The following is a 20,592-nucleotide window of genomic DNA, read 5'->3' as shown; positions in this document are numbered from 1 at the left end:
GTAAGTGGTACCTTTACCTTTACCTTTACCTATTTTATTGCAACTTCACTGGCAGTGCTAAGGCTGCAATGTGGGGATTAGGCAAAAAAGAAAAAAAGAAAGAACAATAGAACAGGCGATGAAGGGCTTCACAGATGCAAAATAGGTAAGCATCAATCTGATTTTCACCCACTCTTCTTGACCTGTTGGGGGAGTTTTCAAACTCAGAGGATTAGATAGCCATTTCAGGCACATGTTGCTGCTCACAACACACCACCATCCGGCAAAACCCCTTTAAGGAATGGCTTGTGCTGCTAACTCAGGACTGAGGGGATGCTGGGTGGCAGCCTGACAAAGGGAAGGCATTGAAAAGAGCTCCTTTGCTTCCTAAATTTTCTTCCTTTTCTACGTGCTTGGATTGCCAATCACAGGGCCTGTCATGTGTCTCTGTGAGAGTGAATGCACACGGAAGGATCCCACTTGTTTATAAAGAGGTTTGGGAGGGAAAGTTTCTGGTCTGCAAGGGTGAGGACAATAACTGTGCTGCCTTGAAAGAGCTAGCAAGGGAGCATGATTCAGTGGAAAACAAGGCAACGGTAATGGGAACAAATAAAGCCCACACACCCTACCTTCATATTTCACCTTTCTTGCCACTTCAAAGCCGCAAGCAAAATCTAAGAGAGCCTTCCTTGTCTCTTTCCTTTACAGCAGGGGCAGACCCTGCTACAGACCACACCCTCTCACAGGCCCTGCTACACGTCCCAAATATTGTTGTCTGCATGGAATGTGTCCTTGAATAATGCCCCCTGCTTGCCTAGAGCAGGGGTCAGCAAACTTTTCCAGCAGAGGGCCTTCAGGGGCTGGACTATATTTTGGGGAAAAATAATGAACGAATTCATATGCCCCACAAATAACTCAGAGATGCATTTTAAATATAAGCACACATTCTACTCATGTAAAAACACCAGGCAGGCCCCACAAATAAGCCAGAGATGCATTTTAAATAAAAGGACATGTAAAAACACGCTGATTCCTGGACTGTCCACAGGCCGGATTTAGAAGGCGATTAGGCCAGATCCAGACCCCAGGCCTTATTTGCCTACCCATGGCCTAGAGGGAGGATAGTGTCCGTGTAGAAACTAGCCTACTGTACGATGATGAAATTTAGATTACTTGCTTCACCCACTTTAACCCACCCACGTTTGTCTCTGGCCCTTCGCATCACTGGTATGTGGCCCTGGGAAAGTGGCTCCTGAACTGAAAAAGGTTATTTAACTCTGCTTCACATATACCTCCCGTGCCTATTCCTTGCTTCTCACCTGCCTGTCATGATCGGACAGGAGAGGAGCGACTGTTATTAGGTCAGTCAGTTGTAAACACTGACACTTAACAATTTTGGTTCTACACATCGAATGTAGACCTAAGGCCCACAAATGATGTCATGCAGGAGAATCCACAGTTGCACTTATCTGTAATGTAAGCATTGCACATTATGATTGAAATCAAGGGGGCTGGCTGAGCATCGATGCACAAACTAACTGTGGAGTCACATGCCAGTTATTTTACTCTAAGAACAAAGGAGATGAATGCTTACCATTGCCCCTGCCATTGCTAGTTTTTTTATTTGTTTCTTATCACTTCTTAATGCACGTCTTCTCATTTTCCCTGGAAGTAGGTCCATGGTGGTGCCGTGTAACCATGCATCAAATTGTTTTGAAATGACACATGAGGGTGTTGTTAAAAATGTGCGTGGGCAGAAGTACTGCATATTGGATTTGGCACTATTATTTGGGAGCTGAGTGAATAATTTATTAAATATATTCTTGCCCACCTTTCTCTTTTAAAGAAACCCATAAATCCTTGGGTGGGTCAAAACCAATTAACAAATTTCAATCACAAAAATGATCTTGAAATGAAATTAAGAGCAGTGCATTTAAAAGTACATTGCATCAGCATCCCAAGTGCCTTCTGAAAAAGAAAAGGCTTTTTGCTGTTCTTTGGAAAGCAGTAAAAGATTTTGCTTCGCAGGGACCCCGAGGGACAGAGTTCTGCATTGTGACATCAACAGCAGGCAAAGTCCTGTTCGTTGGAACTGCCAGTCTAATCATTGACAGTGTTGGCACGCAGAGCTGGGCTTCCCTAGGTGATCTAAGAGCAGGGCTATTGTTGGCAGTCAGTATCTTTGGGCACTTGCCAAAGCCCACACCTTAGTAGGAGGCTTGGTGCCAATTCCTAGAGCCTTGTGGGCCTCCACCTCCTTCCTTCCTGTGTTGCAGCCTCTTCACCTGCCCTCTCTAAGAAAGGAGAAGGAGCAGTAACCTCTATGTGCTTTGGTTTCTACCTCTGGAAGGTGGCTTGGGCTGGGACCAGAGAGAAAGGGAAGCAAATGAGCAGCAACAGTGGTGGAGAAGACATGATAGATACAATTGGGGAGTGAGCCAATTGAGAGCATCTTGCACAAGTCCCCCTACACATTGGCGGAGGATGGGGGATGCAGTATGTGCAGCCTGCCCCGGGTGTCATCCCTGAGGGGGGGGGGTTTGACATCACCACGCTGTCCCCCTGGGATGCTCGCCCTGCCCCACCGGCGGCTAGCCCCATCCCCACTCTGGGTGCCGTAGCAGCTAGCTCTGCCTCTGCCTACCCACACACCTGGTACTGGCATTATCTAACAGTGTGAGGAGGTTTCTCCGCAAAGATGCACGACGGAAAAAAAATTCACAGAACATTTAAAGGAAAATTTGCCAGTGCTTTATTCACTTGTGGAAAATTCTCAGTTTCGTAAGTTCGCTTGTAACAGCAAAAGGATGCCAATGCAATTTGAGGCAAGCCTGGCAGTTTTCAAAGATTTTAGCTTTGTTTGTTGAATACTAATGAAAAGCGCTCAGCTTTGATTGAGTGTTCTAAGAAACGAACAAAAGAAAAATCAGCGGTCAAAATCAATGCAGTTTTGAAAGGATCAGTTTGCCATCGTGAATAAAGATGGTGTTCAATTTTATCCAAACATAGACAAAAAACCTGTTCCTTGATCTCAGGAACCATCATGCAAAATTTTGTTATGATGTATCAAATAGTGTTCAAATTAATAGAGAATGGACAAAGAGACAATTTTTCAAAAGATATAGCAGACAAGTAAAATGTCATGCTAAATAAGATCATTCTCTAGGGTATCAGAAAATTACTCTGTGCAAACTGAACATTTTCTAATCAAATTACAAATAGTGGTGTCTGTTTTCTGGGGGAGATAATCCAATTCAGAATTTTCCAGAAAACCCACATCACTGTTTGTATGAGAGTCAACATGCTCCTGTAACTAGGCAGATCTGAAGTAATTTAGGGCTTTAAAGATCAGTACCAACACCTTCAAAAACTCGAACACTGAAACAAACAGATCAGATCAGTAGTGCAGTTAGGTAATTATTTGCTTTCTAAAATAGATTTTTTCCACTAGTTTTTATAGTAACATTAACAGTACAAAATAAAGTAATACAACTCAGCTCAGCCATACAATTCATATTGATATCAATTATATACAGTATTTCATTAGTCCAATCATGTAGAACATGGGTAGGCAAACTAAGGCCCGGGGGCTGGATCCAGCCCAATCGCCTTCTAAATCCAGCCCGCGGACGGTCCGGAATCAGCATGTTTTTACATGAGTAGAATGTGTCCTTTTATTTAAAATGCATCTCTGGCTTATTTGGGGGCCTGCCTGGTGTTTTTACATGAGTAGAATGTGTGCTTTTATTTAAAATGCATCTCTGGCTTATTTGTGGGGCATAGGAATTCGTTCATCCCCCCCAAAAAAATAGTCTGCCCCCCCCCCAAGGTCTGAGGGACACTTGAACGGCCCCCTGCTGAAAAAGTTTGCTGACCCCTGATGCAGAAGAACAGAAATAAAGTGCTGATTGTGAACTAAAAAAGTTATGCATCGGTTCATGCTATATTCGATATTGTCAGGGGTATGCAGTTCTGGCACACACACACACATACCCCCAATGTTCAAAGTGTGCCATTTTCTGTAACAACTTCATTGTGAATACCGGCAGCTTTTTTTTTTTCTCCAAAAAAATAACGCGTTGGATATTGTATACAATTTACTGCAGGAAATCCCTCTATAATGTTCCGTGTGAAAGGCTGGACTGCAATTAACATTCTCCCTGGTGGTATATATGAAATACAGCTAGACCAACGTTCATGGAATAGCATTTTAATTTTTTCTACAGTTAGGTAGTTCTAGACTTAATGGTCTTTTACACTGCCTTTTCAGAAGGTAGCGTTTATTACTTCACTTTCAAATGTGGTAAGCCAGCGTTCCTCATTTGTCCCCCCACATCCTCATTCTGCAGAGCAGGGACCTGCCAAGTACTTCCCTGTCAGCTCAGCACAGTGCTGGATTTATGTATAAGCTAAGTGGCAAATGGCTTTAGATACCTATTAGGTCCATCAATTACCATATGGCATATATTTAACACAAAAACCAGTGACCATTTGTTGTTGATAAAGGACAGCTGGACATATAAAGGGCCCCATTACCTTCAGTAGCTTAGGGCCTCATCAAACCTAAATCTGGCCCTGGCTCAGCAGCATCCCTGGATAAGGCAGGAAGGTCTTGTATTGGAATAATCATTTCACACACTTCTTTCCACTGCTATAGTTGCTCTCTTGATTCCCTCCCGCTCTCGCAGTTATGCCTTTTTAATATTGCTTGCAACGGTTTCCAATTTCAAAAGTAAGTCTGAGTGTGGCAAACAAACACTATCGATGCATCCTCAGGGGACAGCCCACGTAATTCGGCTTGCAGAAACACGGGGTGGGGGTGAGCAGCGTGCGATGAAAGGAACAAAGAAAAAGATGCAGTTGCAAGATAAAGTGTGAGAGAGAGACCTGCTTCCGTTGACTGAACTGCAGGCAACTGGGTCTTACCCCTGACAGATGGCTTATTGTACCTCCTATCAGATGCAGCAGCTGCATAAGCCACAGATGGAAATATAACATCTTCAGAGTTATTAGGTGTGATTCTGACTCTGGTTTAATTTAGGTTCATGGGATCCTTGAAGGCAGAAAAACATTTAAGCCCCCTTGCATCTGCAAAGTGGCAGATCGGTGCAAGCCCTCGGTGTTTCTTCTGCAAGAAATCTGGTTTGTAGGTGATGGAGAGGAAGGCATGGGTGGAAGAACTCTTGCAAATGGTGCAAGCGGGGAGCAGGAACAGCCCCTCAGGCTGAGGATCCCTACATCCAAACACTAAATCGCACCTCCTTTCCCCAATGGAAGAGCACAGAGAGTTACAACCTAATGTTTCCTGTTTGGGGGACGTTAAAAGTAGACGCAAAAGGAAAATCACACCAACTTACTATAGAACCAGCCTTCCCCAATCTGGGGCCCTCCAGATGTGTTGGACTACAATTCCCATTAGCCCCAGGCAGCATGGCTATACTGATGGTACCCCAAAACATGGGGGGGGGAACCAGGTTGCTGAAGGCTGAGCTTATGCTAGTGTCATAGTTTAGAGTTCAGTCTACTAAACTTTAGCATGTTTATAAGAATTCAATAGGATTCACACCAACAGGTTTGAGCCAGAAGGCTCACCTGGCTTTTTCCATGAGGAGCCACACCAAAAGATCCTAGGTACCTGGGGATTCCATTTTTTCAGAAGCAGGTTAGAAGGACTTTTTCTTCCCACTGTTAACTTGATTCATATGTAGTGTTAGAAACATCTGGCTAGTTCAGATGACAACCTTGAGCTAGGTTAAGAACTTTAAGAACTTAAAAGAAGAAAAGTCACTTGATCCAGGGGCAGTCCACATATATATTGGCCTCTTCCGACCTCTTTTTCTTAATGGGGACTGCTCCTGCTCAGGCTGCACACAAAAAAGCATTTTGGTTTCTGGAAATCCATTCCAATTGTGCAGATAAAATATAAACGGTAGAATTCTACAGCATGCAGTATTAGTGTGTGAAAACAGTCCAGACCCAATGATCCTCAGGCATGCACCTCCAGATGGTGGAGATGTCAGGCGCTAGCCTGACACCCAGGCATCTTCACTTGGTCACAAGTGGTTGATAGCCAGGTGCAAAATGTACTTGGTACCTGGCTAATATTGAACACTGTTCACATGTACAAGAGTTTTAATACTAATGGTATCATGAACATGAATATATACCCATATGAGCAATGTTGGGGGGTAATGAAAGGAGCCTGCAAGGGCCAATTAACAGGCATCGACAGGAAGCAAAGATTCCAGTGAGTCTATGGGGCGAAGCTGCAGCATTTCATAACAGCACAAGGTTTAATTACGGTACTGAGAGGGATGGGGGTAATAGCTGGTGGGGACAGCTATGGGAATCCTACTTACAATTCAGCAAATCCAGGATCAGGCACAATAGACCGGGTTGCTTGGCAAGGATCTCAGAAAATAAGATTGCTTTTAAAAAATGCCTTAGAACCCACCCTGTGTACATTTCTCCTTGATTGTAATGCTCAGAACACCACCACAAAGGGTTAAGTCTCTTCTTTCCTTCTAAATACTAAATAAGGGTTAAACTCAGCAAACCCTCCAGATGCTTAAAGGGGAATAGGCAAAAGAAGAAGAAGAAGAAGAAGAAGAAGAAGAAGAAGAAGAAGAAGAAGAAGAAGAAGAAGAAGAAGAAGAAGAAGAAGAAGAAGAAGAAGAAGAAGAAGAAAAAGAAAAAGCTGCCTTATAAATCTTTAGCAATGTGAGGCCTCAAGTCTGAGCAAATAAGCACGCTCTTCCCTGTTTCCCCCCCCCCCCCAGTTCCTGGGTGTTTATGAGGCTGGGATAGAGAGGGAAGGCAAAACACTCACCTCACGGTTTAGTTATAGTGGCAAAGTCTGCTGGTATCCCATTCAGCAGCTTAGGAAGGCTGGGCTTGAAACCAGATAGCAAGACACTGTGGCCAAATACATTTCTTGGAGATGGTTGTAGCTAGAGAGTAACCCATCATGAGCAGAAATCGGGAATCCTAGCTTCCTCACGGTCCTTTTATTTTACTACTTTGCTGATTGCTTCCGACTTCAAAGGGTGTGTGCACGTAAATGGCCTTTTATATGTGTTGTGTTCCCATCACAGTATTACTTGCATCTCTGTTGTATAGAAATTGAAGGAAGGATGTGTTCATATGCGGATTTTCCATTTCAGGTGTTTAGGTTGTCTGTGTTCCTTTTTCTGGTTTTGAGTAAATTTGGTGCCATTTGTGGTTGTTGTCCATTGAAGAAGAAAAAAAGCATGTAATTAATTATTAGTGTGCTTGGTGCTGCACAAACTGACAAGAGGACAGGTCTCTGTCCCCAAGGAACTTACAGTCTAAAATTTGACCTAAAGGTAAGCAACAGTGGAAGTGGAGGCAGGGGAAAATAATAAAGAAATATATGTATATGAGTTACACCCTTGGTGTAGGTGGGCTGTGCGGCCTTCCAGATGTTGCTGGACTCCAGATCCCATCAGCCCTAACTAGCATGGCCAATGGTCAGTGATTATGGGAGCTGTAGTTAAAAATACATCATGAGGGGCAAATGTTCCACACCCGTGCGCTAGAGCATGGGGTCCAGGAGGCTGTACCAAAGACTTACTAGGCTGCGTTTTGAGGAGGGGTGTCAAGTAAAGTAGGAGGAGTGTTCTAGGAGGCAGCTCCAGGCATACAAGCCACCAAGGGAGAAAAGGTGAAGGTTGTTTGTTTGTAGGACCAGGAGACTTTCACATTGTGGTGGGTGGTGGAGCTTCAGGAACCAAGTTCATGAGCAGGGAATGCAATTTTTACTCTCTCTCTTCTTAAAGGTTTCCTGAAATCTTAGTTTAAGCTACTGTACTTGTGGGCTTTTGGGTCAAGTGAAAAATATCACACACACACACATGCTGATGCTGCTGGTGCTCTCAAGGTCTTCTCCTGCTGCCCATAAAGCCTCCTAAGGTGGTGAAGCTGGCTACCTTTTTCTCCCTTGAAAAGCACATGGAACCGAAGAAGGAAGTTAGGAGTCTCACTCTCTTTCCCACTTCCTCTTTTATCTCTATGTGCTTCCCAAAACTCAGATTAATTCTACTGGAGGTGGCTAGAGTGGGTGCCAAGATTAAGGGTGAGGTTGCCAGCATTTAAAGACTCATCTGGAGGCATTGGGCTCTACTAGCCTATTGTACCAGTGGAAGCCAGTGCAAGGATTCCTGCTAGCACAATGCGAATTTTCACTTTTTCACCTCCTGCTTGCACCCTGCACAATCCCCAAATTTGCTCTGGAGGGATGGGGGAACACCCAGACCAGGTTTTGGGTGGTGCTGGGAGAAGGAAGGAGGAGGTTCCCTTGCACAGGGAAAACCTTTCCACTGATACAACCCATAGCACTAGGCTGAACACAACCCATCCAGCATGAGTCATTTGCATTGCTTTTTGTGTTATGCTTTGTCCTCATGAAGACATTAACTTGAGTGCTTTATTCATGCTTTAAAAAGAATTGGCTAGGTTGCCACTACTTGAAGTAAGCATCACTTAGAGCTCATCCAGACTTTGGTGCCACATTTCTAGGTTTGCGCTTTAAAGCTTTCCCTGCAAAAAACTTGCTCTTTACCTCTGAATCAGAGTAAATGGCATCTGCAGAAAACTTGATTTGCAATTTGTTCTGATTCTGCATTAAGGAGTGGGTTTTCTTGGGGAAAGTGATGGGGCATGGGGCTTAAAAGCATGGATGTGCGCCTAGAAAGTACAGGGCAATAGCTAAGTGTGGATGAGCCCTTAGCTGCTGATGGAAAAAAGTGTTATATAAGAGCCTAGGAGAAACCAATCACCATCTGTTTTATACATTTAAAGCAGTACTCATACCACTTTAAACAGTCATGGAATCCTGGGAACTGAAGTCCCCCCCCCTAATTTTAATTATAAGAACAACATATAAGCACAGTAACTTGTCCAGTGGTATGTACATTCTTATTAAGTTTCATATGCAGTACACAAGGAATGCAGTCGTACCTTGGAAGTCAAACAGAATCCATTCTGGAAACCAAGGTGTGGCTTCCGATTGGCTGCAGGAAGCTCCGGGACAATCACTTCTGGGTTTGCGGCGTTTTGGGACCCAAAATGTTCATCTTACAAGTCGTTTGAGATCCAAGGTATGACTGTATGTTTATTTATGCATTATCAAGTATCCTATCCATAGAGATTCTTGTGTTGGGGGTATAATAAAAGTATCTTCTGTCTCATTTATAAAGGAAAAGAAAGGAAGCCAAGCCTCACCAAAAGTGTCTGTCCTTACAATACCTTCTGTGCCAAGTAAGGCATTCTGATAGCCACGTCCCAAATATCATTTAACCAGATTTCAATGGGGATTTGGGAACTGTAGTTTGTTAACGGGTGCTCGCTGTTTGTGCCATATGTGATAATGTTTTCAGTGTGGTCTAGATGCCCCTGTGCCATAAAGTACCTAATATGTATATTGCATATGCGGTGGCCTTGAGTCAGAGAAGTGTTTCCCTTTGCTCTAGGCTCTAGAGATATAAAAAGTATGCCATTGTCACTCCCTTCAGCCATATAATTTTAAACATAGTTCCCAACTCCACCCAACTTACAGACAGACTAGTAGTGCATTCTTGGTCTTATTTTTGGCAGACACAGTTGTGTTGGTGGTCCATGGCTCTCTGTGTCTTGGCAGGGCTGTGGTACGACTGCCTCCGTTTGGTGCTGTGTGAGGCATATTCCCCGGAACCTCTCTCAGCTATCTCTCATCATCAGTTAACGTCCATTGCCCTTTGAACAGACAGCATGCTATGACTTTCTAGTTGAGATTGCCCAGATATCCAGGGGTTCCCTCCCCAGCAATTTGAGGTCATTGGTGGGGGAGAGCTGGGACAGTGATCTCTGGCTCCTCTCCCTCCAGCATCTGGTTTGCATTGTGTACGCCTGGCCCCTGGAGCCAAGGGCATCTGCCATAAAGCTAAAATTAGCACAGGATGTTGATCTAGTTAGCTGGATTTGGTAACTCCAAGCTCCTGGGCTGGCTCCAGAGATGAGTCAGTTCTCCTCCTCAACCCTGCTGCTCAGACCTCTGTGCACATTTGATCGGATGCAGGTCCTGCGCAGCAAGGCTCTTGGGGGCCACTTTTCTTTGCTCTGGTTTGTGCATCGGTTGGTAGTGCTAGAGGTAGTCTTGCTTCTTCCCCGCATCTTAGGGGTTTCCAAACTGTGGTCCATGAATCACTAGTTGTCTGTGAGCTTCATTCAGGTGGTATGTTGATTTTTGGCTGAAAGTGGGAAGTAGTACATGTATTACATGAAATAGCCATATGTATTTTTCATTTCATTTTCACCTTTCCCCCCCTTCTATGGGATTGTTACAGTTTGAGATCTATGGAATCTACCATAGCATCTAGCACAGCACATTACAATTGCTACAATAGGCAGTGAAATTGTTAAGTGGTCCTTCAGGGCCCTTAGCAATTGTCAAGTGGTCCATCGGGGAAGAAATTTCGGGAAACACTGCTGCATCTTGCTGCTGTTTCACTTTGTCTGTTGGAATGGAGCAGCCTCTTTTCAGCATTTAGGGCTGGGCAGCAGAATGAGTCTCTTTTTGTCTCTGTTGCGCTTGTCAGCACATGTCTCTCCGGCTATTGGCAAAGCCACAGTGTTTATGTCGGGCAAGGTTTTTTCAAGTCTTGCACAGTTGAGCGGGGTGTGGGTGGGTGTCCTTGCCTAGTGAATCATTTAAATGTGTCCACTCTTCATTGCCTCCCATTCTGAAATAGTGGAGGAATAGCAAGGGCAGGCAGACCTAGACCACCTTGCTGTTTAGCGTGGCCATTAAGGGAGCTGAGATCTAGGACTTAAGTAGCTGGGAATCTGATTTCACAGATCCATATTGCAAAATCCAGGATACTTAATTTGAGTCATTTTTAAATTACTGACCATTATGCACTTTGTGTAAATTGCATTTTGGGGTTGAGTCCATCTGAACAAATATATCCATGTCTCTGAAAGATGGAATGCACTAACGTGGTTGCTGCTAATTCCATAGAATGAGGGGGAAGGTAGCAAGATATGATGGAAATATTATCAACTAGGGGCATGTCTTATGAAAGCTCCTTGGTATGAATGAGAACTCAGGAACCACAATAATGCTTGGTTATATTTTATAGCATAACCTATAGTTGCTTATAAATTGAAAGCTTTTGAACCCAGGTTCAACCCCCACACCCATTTTTCTCGAATGTGGACTTGCATGTCTATTGAGAAGATGCCAGATTTCTGTGCTTAATATCATATAAGCTACGTGGTGGGCCTTGTACTTTTAAAACACCTTGCTTCAGGGAGCACCCTTGCTAGCCAAAGCTGGATGTAGGAAGCAGAGGAAGTTGGAAGGGTTTTTTAAAAACAGCAACATAACTTCAGCTGAAGCAGCTTGAACCTACTGACATGACCACCTGAAAGGTGCCAAATACATCTTTAGGCTTTGATCTGCTGTCCAGTTAAGTTTCATAATGGAGAAGGGCAGTTTAAATGCAAAATGGAAAAAGGGGTTAAAAACTATATTGTAGCACATCAATTTATCTTTTAATTTACAGGAGTGTGCAGCTGGAACTAAAACTGCCTCCACAGGAAAATGGAGGGAGAGAAAAACCTAACAGCAGCAGGGTGGGGAAGTATATTGAGTTTGTCATTATTCCAAGTAGCAAGTTATGATTTGCAGCCTTGACAGATAAATTACTTACTTACTTAAAATTAAAAAGTAGCAAATGCTGAGTGTTCATTTTCAAAATTCAGACTTCACACAAACACACACACACAAACTCTTAAGAAAAAAAACTGCATGGCAAGGGAGAGGCCTGTTGACTACGATGGAAATGGAAAAGCAAATCTATAATTTGAACTTGCTTTGCTAAAAGACGTGCCAGAGAGGGAAAGGATCCTTCACTGCTTTGTTCACAAGCCATGTTGGGTTGTTTGGCTATTCTGGATGAAGTTGCACTCCCTTTGGTGGATCAGGGATGCATTTGGGGAGTGCTCCTGGAACCATCTCTGTCACTAAAAACTCCAAGTGACCTCTGTGGCAAAGAGCACCTACGACCAGCTTTGGTTGGTATTACAGCTGTGCTCTTTCCTGGATAGGGTAGCTTGGCCACTGCTGGTCATGCGTTGGTATCTGCACGCTTAGGTTTCTGTAATGTGCTGTATCTGTGGCTGTTCTCGCAGCCGGCACAGAAGCTGCAGCTAAGTGCAGGATCCAGCAGCTGTAGTGCTGAATGGGGCACCCAGGTATGTACATACTTCACTTGTGTTGAAGGAACTGCACTGGCTGCCCTAGTGGCTACCAGACAACACTCAAAAGTGTTGTTGCAGACATATAGAAAATTCTGAACAACTTGGCTCCAGGATGTTTGGCAGATTGCTTTCCCCTATATAATCCTAGTCAATCCCTACAGTCATATAATCATAGCTTCAGAGGAGGTCCTTTCAAACTCTGCTTACAGCACTGCCAGTTCTCAAGGCTTGGTGCTTTTTCCTTCACCCGCTGCAGCTCCAGAACTCCCGCACCTTCTCCCTAGCTCGCCTCTGTGCATACATGAAATAATCATTCATTCCTGGGCTGGGTTGATTTGCTGGCTGCACAGAAGAGAGCATCACACTGGGAGCATGGAGTGTTCATGGGATTATTTATTGGCTGTGGGAGTGGCTTCATAGCTTAGCACTTGCGGAGACTGAAGGAGATTCTGGGGCCTTCCTAAAAGAGACAGATTTCCAAGCTGATTATCTCAGTGGATCCTCCTGACCTTAAAAAGTATGAAATTCTGGCTGAGGAATCCAGCTGACTAACTCTCCTCCCAGAATGCACTTGGGGCATCCTCTGTATGGCAGTATTGTTTTAGCAGCAGGAACCATGTTAGTTTCCAGCAGCCAAACTGCTGTTATTCAGCGACTACAATAACCTTGGCAGATGTTGTTGTGGTTGCCGCGGAAACGTTTTCTTTTGGTCATAGCCCACGTGAAATTTATTGTTTTATTTAGGTCCTGACAAGCAGGTTGCAGTGGGGAAGGCCAGAGTGTCACCTCGCGAGGAGGAGACGTGTAGGCAGAGCAGCCCAACCTCTTGTGTCTCCCACAAGCACTGGCTTTGGCCAGCTTTATGCTGCCTAGTAGTGTACCGGCCCCGCCCTCGCCCTCCTCTGAAAATATGAAATTCCTGACTAAACCATCCATTAATTCTGCAACCACAAATCCTCAGTATTTGAATGGCAAAGCCATGCCTATATTCACATGTTTTATTTAGCTGGCAGACCTTACGTACACAGTTGTATAATTTTATGGTTTGAATTTTTCCGTTTTATGTTCTGCTTTATTTCCTTTTTTGTCAGAGACGGGAGAGAATTGGCAGAAAGCTGTAGGACACACAGGAACAGTTAAGAGCCGGGAAGAAGCAACAGGCTGGGCAGGAAAAGGGAGCTTGTGGGCCTGTCTACCCAGGGCCGGCTCTAGGGGTAGGCTGGGTGGCGCGGGGCCAGCAGGGGGGCGCTATGTGGCGGAGCTGCGCGGGCGCCCACCAGCCGCGGCAAGAAACGGGGCGGGGCGGGGGTGCCAGAGCGATCTCCGCACCACGGCGCCCGGGCGCCCGACATGCTTAAGACGGCCCTGTGTCTACCCCAGTCATCTTTGCTCCATCCCTCTCTCCTAAAGTTTTATCCAGTCCTTCAAAGTGTGCCCAGAGCTGTTACAGTAGCTCTTGGTATATGTCGGTGTTGCTGTTGCAAGTGCCTCTCGGATAAACTACCTAGGCTGTGGCAAAAAAACACACAGCAGCCATCCCAGACACATAAAAACCCAGAGCACTTTTTAAAGCAGAACTCTCTTTCAAGGCCTTCCGCCCTGCACAAGGCAGTGCAGCTGTGGCTTAACAAGGGCAGTCCCAGAATCGGTGTCTCACAGCAGTCTAAAGGGTTGGGGCAGTCCAGAGTCTCAAGAAAGGGTCAACATTAGAGGAAAGGTGACCAGCTAGGTGGAAGGGTGGCACAAGTCAGGGAATCCTAGAATCTTAGAGTGGTAGAATTGGAAGAGACCCTGAGGGTCATCTAGGTCAACCTCAAGGCAATGCAGGAATCTCAGCTAGATCATAACATGACAGATGGCCATCTAACCTCTTTTTAAAAATCTCCAAGGAAAGAGAGTGCACCACCTCTCATGGGAGTGTCAGAAAGTTCTTCCTGATCTCATTTTGAAACCATTTGTTTGGGTCCTACCCTCCAGAGCAGATGAAAAAACAAGTTTGCTCCATTCTGGTACAGAGATGTTGTCCGTGCAACCATATGTTACTGGGGCAAAGATGTTGTGCCTGGAACAGAAGGCTTTTAAACTCAAACCTTCACGTTGCTTGCAGGTTTGGTCTACTCTTGAGGAGTGGCTTACTCACTAGTATTTATTTACTCCCAAAGCGCCTTTGTTCCTCAGATAGGCACTTTGGCATTTGGCGGTCAACTGAGCCTGCCCCTTTAGGGCTCAATGGCAGCTTGGCATCTGCCTGATTCCAAGATAGGGCTACCCTTGCCTCAGGAAGAAGGTTAGATCGCCATTTTCCCTGAGGACCCGGGACCCTCCTAGTCTCCCTCGCAGTCCCTTCTCACAGCATATTTTCCTCTTGAGAGCCCCAAAGAGAATTCCTCCAGCAGGGGCACGGCCCCTTTGAGGCCCTGATCCCCGTTACTGGGATTTGACATGAGAAAGTTGAGGTGCATATCCGTCCTATACACTTCCCCTACATAACCCTTGAAAGGGGAGGATGTTAGCAAGTTCATTTTTCTTAGACCTGTGTCTATTCAAGTCGCATCACCTATTCCAGGCACCCCCAAACTCCGGCCCTCCAGATGTTTTGGACTACAATTCCCGTCTTCCCTGACCACTGGTCCTGTTAGCTAGGGATCATGGGAGTTGTAGGCCAAAACATCTGGAGGGCCGAAGTTTGGGGATGCCTGACCTATTCTTTGGCACTACAGGGAACTAGTTGCTTCCCTTGGACTGAAATTTTTGGCCCACCCACCTCAAAGTTGGCAGTGCCATGGCACAAGTAATGGGGGAAGTTGCTCCTGGCGCCCTCATGTAGCAAGGATGAGGAACCTAGGGCCCAATGCACCCCTCCAGGACTTTTTGTCTGGCCCTCAGAATTCTTCCCTGGCCACACCCCTCTCTGGCGAGCTGCACATATCCTAAGTGCTTTCGCCTGACCAGAATGTGTCCTTTCACTCTGATAATGCCTTTTGCTTACCCGGATGGGGGATAGAGAGATGAGCGTGGAGAAGCTAACCTCCTGTACAAAAGTAGACATCTATATTTGTTGCTCTTCCTACTTTTTGCCCAGTGCTTTAGCTGGAAAAAGTTCACCTGCCATCTCCCTGTCCTGCAGAAAGGACTATCTGTTCACATGGCTTTAGCAGTCATTTCTTGAAGCAAGGCATGATGACAGTGTGTTTCAGTTCTCCAAGTGATAAGTGTATCATTTCCTAAAAAACTTTCCCTGCAAAGGAGGCAGGGGTGCCAACTGGAATAAAACATTGTGGGGGCCCAGGTATGCCCCGCCCTGCAAAATTGATCACATGACACGGTGCACGCACACCATTTGAATGGCAATGCCCATCAACTTTGGAGGTGGGCCTCCAGCCCCCTCAAATACCGTGTTTCTCATATTATAAGACATGTCTTATATTTATTTTTTCCTCAAAAAAACACACTATGGCTTATTTTCAAGGGATGTCTTATTTTTTTCCTCCTCCTCCTGCCGCGGCCAGCATTGCTGCTGCGCCTATCACTAGGTCTTATTTTCGGGGTATGGCTTATATTCCTTGAATGCTTAAAAATCCTGCTATGGCTTATTTTATGGGTATGTCTTAAAATATGAGAAACAGGGTACTTTATTGCGAAGCCCCTATGGCCCCCCTAGGAGTTGGCTCCTATGAAAGAAGGTATAGGGTGGGAAAATCAACGCAAGTCACTTCCAGTTTCTTGGGCCTGTACAGATTTTGCCCTGATTTGGTCTCTTCTGAACTGGCTGCTGAATCTGTTTGTCTAAACTTTTTTTTTACACAAATACTCCATGCCTTTCAGTGCTCTTTCCTACAAGACAAGTTCAGCTTTCAAAAAACTGCCCTCGGTGCCCCACATTATTTGGGAAGGAAGTGCAAGAGACTGTGAAGGGCTGTTTCTGTGTGTTTATTACATATATAGACGACCTTTTCTCCCAAGGAGCTCATGGCTCTCCTCCCCATTTCATCCTCACATCAACCCTGTGTGGTAGCTTAGGCTGAGATGGTGACTGGCCCCAGGTCACCTAGTGAGCTTCATGACTGAGTGGGAATCCGAACCCTGGTCTCCCAGGTCATAGTCCAACACTCTGACCATTACACCACACTGGCAGTGCTGGGGTTGGCAGGCACAGAATGAGAAGGAGTTCTTGTGCCTTTAAATACCATAAGTTTAGTATAAGTTGGGAGAAACTGCAAGTGCTAGCAACGACCTTCTCCATCCCACCCTCTTCACCTGTGATTCCAGCATACCCTCAAATTTCTCGGGAGTTGCATACCATACCCCCATACCCTCCAACATTTCTCCAGTGAAAATAGGGACGTCCTAAGAAAAGTAGTTGAATCAGAAACTGTGGAGAATAGGGACCCTTTGAGGGTCTGTTCCAGCGCCCTGTCCTGTTCTCCCTGTGCTGCTGATGAAAACTAGCATCAGGAGAGAAGGGGTTTGAGGCAGGGAAGTCTAGAAGTGAAGAAGCAAACCTGGGGATCAGAGAAAGATCTGGAAATGCTGTGGCTGAGAAATGCAACCAGAGAGGGAAGGTTGGAGAGGAGGGAAAGTGGGGGTTTGTGTGGGCCTTAAAAATGGCTATTAAGAATCAGAGTGGGCCCTTCCTGTCCTTAATCCCTTAACAGTGGTAATTGCAATTAGCCCTATTAGCACTAATGGGTCTGAGTACAGGGCTTTTCTCTCCATGCCCAGCAGAGAGAGTGGAGTGCTCTTGAGCATTGCAAAGTAAGGCAGAGGGATCTGCCTGAGCATGAATTAATGATTCTCATGGGAGGTTCCTGCCTGCAGGGTGGTAAATAGCAGATGGACCAAGTACGGGAATGAAACGGGAGGGAAATCTTGACAGCAGAAGGTGTTGGTTCTTGGTTTAAGGAAAGGGAGAGGGGCTTGAATTGCGAGAGAGGGAAACTGAGGCATGGGAAGGAGTATTGATGCAACAGGTTAACAAACATATATATCTGCATTGCAACTGGCAGTGCTCACTCTAGATCAGGTACTGTATAAAGCACCTTCCTTTGTTAAGTCTTCTGTTCCAGGTACAACATTTTCCCACCACTAACGTCTGGTTGCTGGAACACCTTTGCACTAGTTATGTACAGTGTCTAGAATTTTTCATTGCTTGTTCTGCTCTTTGAGTGAATGTCTGATTTGATTCCCTGTTCTTTCTTGGAAATAATAATACCACTACCTAGCATGTTAAAGTGATCAAATCTCTTCACATACATTGTTGCAGCTATGCTTAAAGCATCCCTTTAGGTTAGGTAAGTATTATTATCCTCACACTGCAGACCAGAGGCTGAAAGAAAAAAGCTCATCAAATCATGCAGAAGCAGAAGGCAAGATTTGAATCAAGGGATTTCCTGGTTCACAACCTCTTTGCCACTAAAAAGTCTAGAGTTTGGTACTGTACTTGGGATATCAAACTCTGTTTTCTGTTGCAGAGTAATTTATTACAATCGGAGACCAACATATAAAACACACTTGGGGGTACAATCCCAGAAGGAACACAAACATTTAAAACATTGAACAACAGTAAATTTAAAATTTATAAATGCGATAAGCGTATAGACACTAAAAACTTTGAGATAAGCTACCGCAGAGACATGACCCACAATCACCCGAGGGACCGGGTTTGGGGATTTTCTTGACGAACTAGTTTGGATTGGGGTGGTGGTTTGCACCTATAGATCTGTACACAGAATCTGGCGACCACCCGGGTCGTCTTTTGATCTTTGCCTAACAGGAGAAGATCAATTTTTTGCTTTTCCGGGAGGTTGGCAAGCCTCACCAGCAGGGAATCAGTGGTCTCACTATGTGCCTCTTCATAAAAGGGACATTAAAAAAATAAGTGCTCTGGGCTTCCTTTCTCCCCCCAATGAACAGGCGCAAATTCTCTGAGCATATGGGACTTTTTTAAAGGATCCTTCCAGGACCGGCAAGGGCAGTGCCCTTCTTGCATTTTTGGATATGAGAAAGGAGAGATATGCTGCCGGTGTGGCTATTTTTCTCAATTTTTCCAGTTTTATAGCCTGGCCCTCCTTGAGCAATCCTATTGTCTCTCTGTGTCTATGATTCTTTGCCCTAATCATGGCTTTTGTTTTGCTCAACCCCAGACTTAGAAGGGTTCGAGGGGCAAAACCTAGTTTCTGAAGGGTGTTCAGGACTGCTGTCTGCCAGCCTGACTGGAACTGGTCGCAGAGGCTCAGTGGGGATATTCCTCAGGGGAGCAGATTCAATGACAGCCATTTGTAGATTGATGTTATGCAGATATAATCCTCTACTCTCATCATCCCCGTTTCTAGTCTGACCCATGAGTTTGAAAAGCATCTGGGGACATGTAGGAGAGCTCTAAGGAGTTTGGATTGAACTCTCTCAAGGGAGGAGAAAGCAGAGGAAGGTGGGCCCAGAAAGGATCCATAGAGGAGCTGTGCCAACCTTTTGGCTTTGTATAATTTTAGGGCTGTGGGGATGAAGAAGCCCCCTTGGGCTCTAAAAAATTTAAGAACACAGTTTGCGTTCCACCCCCCCCCCCAAGCTCCCAATGGAGTTTATGTGAAGTTTGTTGGTTCCTGAAGCCATTCCTAGGTACTTATAATTTGTGACTTGTTCTAATTTATCACCTTGAAGTTCCCAGCTGTACTTGGGATATGTTTTCCCTTGAAGCCTTTGGCAAAAACCTATTGTTGCCATACCTTGCTGTAACTAAGCCTAAGTGTGTATATCTGAAATAATTGTATATTCTTTCCCTGTTTCTGTTCTACTTCAGTGTCTCCCTTGTGTTGATACATAGATTTTAAGCCCCTTAGGGCTAGGTGCTGTTCCCTCGCAGTTTGTAAAGTGTTGTGTGCATGAAATGTGTCTTCTTGTTGTTGCTGTTTACAAACTGGCTACATTTGAATGAATTTGCTTAAGTTACATAGTGAACCCAGCTTGGGCAATTTTAGAATATCTCTGACTATTAGGCACTCCACCTACTCCTCTCCCTTTCTTCAAACAACGTAGCAGAAGTTGCCCATGTATTTAAAATCCAGAAATAATCCAGAAAACTATATAAAATTAGTCAAATGTGCGCACCTAGATGAACTTGGGTAATGCATACCCAGAGAGAGCTTTTGCATGGTCATGTGCCGCCATTCTCCTAAAGTGTGTGGCAGAATCTGAAAGAACTTTAAAAAGGCTTGTTTGGCTCATGAAAGAAAGATTTGAGAAGGGTTACAATGACGGGAAAGCATAAGAATCATACATAGCTTAGGCAAGGCTAAATCGTTGTTAAAGCTTTTAAGTAATCTCAGGGGTCTCCACTAAAACTCAAAAAAAGCAGTTTTTATTTTTGTACAACTTATTGATCTGTGGAACTCACTTCCATGGGATTTGGTGAAGGCCTGCAGCATAAATGGGCTTTTTTTTTTTTAAAGAGGGTTCTAAATATATTTAATGGAGGCTAAAGGTATTGGGGAAGGTAGCTTTCTGCTCAGGTCCTCTTTAAATACGAAGTTGCTGGAAGCTGTGATTGATGAACTGGAACATAATTATTGAGCATCTCTCCTGAAGCATCCCAAAAAGGCTACTGTTGACGACGACAAGCTGCGGGGCTAGATGGATTGTTACTCCGATCCAGTAAGGCTGGACCTTAATTGATACTTCCCCAGTGTTGCTCTCAGCTTCCCAAACTCTCCTTGATGAAGTGAGCCTCTGCAGTGTGCCAGCCCCCCCCCCCTTGCACTCACTTGCCAGGATCGCATCCCTGTGAAATGTGTGGAGCTTCCAGCAATAATGCACGAAACCTTGGCACAGTGACTCTTCTCCTTTAAATATTAATGGGGCTGGCAACCATCTGCAGCAAAAGGGTATAAATTTGCCTAACTGCTTCTCTCCACACTGCCTTTTCCCTCTGCCTTCTAGTTCGGATGGTCTTGCTACCACCAGCATCCCCATCCATTGCCTCGCCTCTGGGCAGCTCTGGTGGAGTCCTCCTCCCCCTCCTCCTCCCGTGCCCCCATCCCATGGGTCTGTGGCTATGGGCTTGCTCTGGGGTAAGAGGTGCAGCAAGTGCCCCACCAACTGCTCCCCTACTTATGCAGGTAACGGGGGACTGTTCCTTTAAGAGGCTGCAGCATGCAAGCATGTCAGGATTTAAAAGGGCTGCTGTGCAAGGTGTTTATGCACTTGGGCTGTAGACCGCCCTCCTCCTCCACATCTCTGCTCCAGCCAGGATCCCAACAGAATTGGGAGCAGAAGGCGGCTCTGGTGACTCTGCTCCTCCTCCAGGGGTTAAACCTGCCGGTGGTACTTCTCCCTCCCTCTCTCTCTCGGAGGCTGTGC

At 45.2% G+C, this 20,592-nt stretch overlaps 1 protein-coding gene across 9 annotated transcripts in view; it reads left to right on the top strand.

The window, feature by feature from the left end:
- The window catches only part of DGKA (diacylglycerol kinase alpha), a 54,449-nt gene that overhangs the window by 11,147 nt on the left and 22,710 nt on the right, over positions 1 to 20,592 (top strand). For 2 of the 9 annotated variants that reach the window (XM_035103930.2, XM_035103926.2), the window contains exon 1: positions 7 to 20,351. The exons of 6 other annotated variants lie outside the window; for them this stretch is intronic. In XM_035103930.2, coding sequence (XP_034959821.1) covers positions 20,288 to 20,351 — 64 coding nt within the window. In that variant the 5' untranslated portion in view covers positions 7 to 20,287. Of the gene's footprint in view, positions 1 to 6; positions 20,352 to 20,592 lie in introns of those variants that run through there. One more of the 9 variants, XM_060271983.1, reaches the window with a different exon arrangement.

The sequence above is a fragment of the Zootoca vivipara genome, chromosome 2 (assembly GCF_963506605.1).
Source record: "Zootoca vivipara chromosome 2, rZooViv1.1, whole genome shotgun sequence".
In the NCBI taxonomy this organism is placed as follows: Eukaryota; Metazoa; Chordata; class Lepidosauria; order Squamata; family Lacertidae; genus Zootoca; species Zootoca vivipara.
This window is presented reverse-complemented; position numbering and strand designations above follow the sequence as displayed.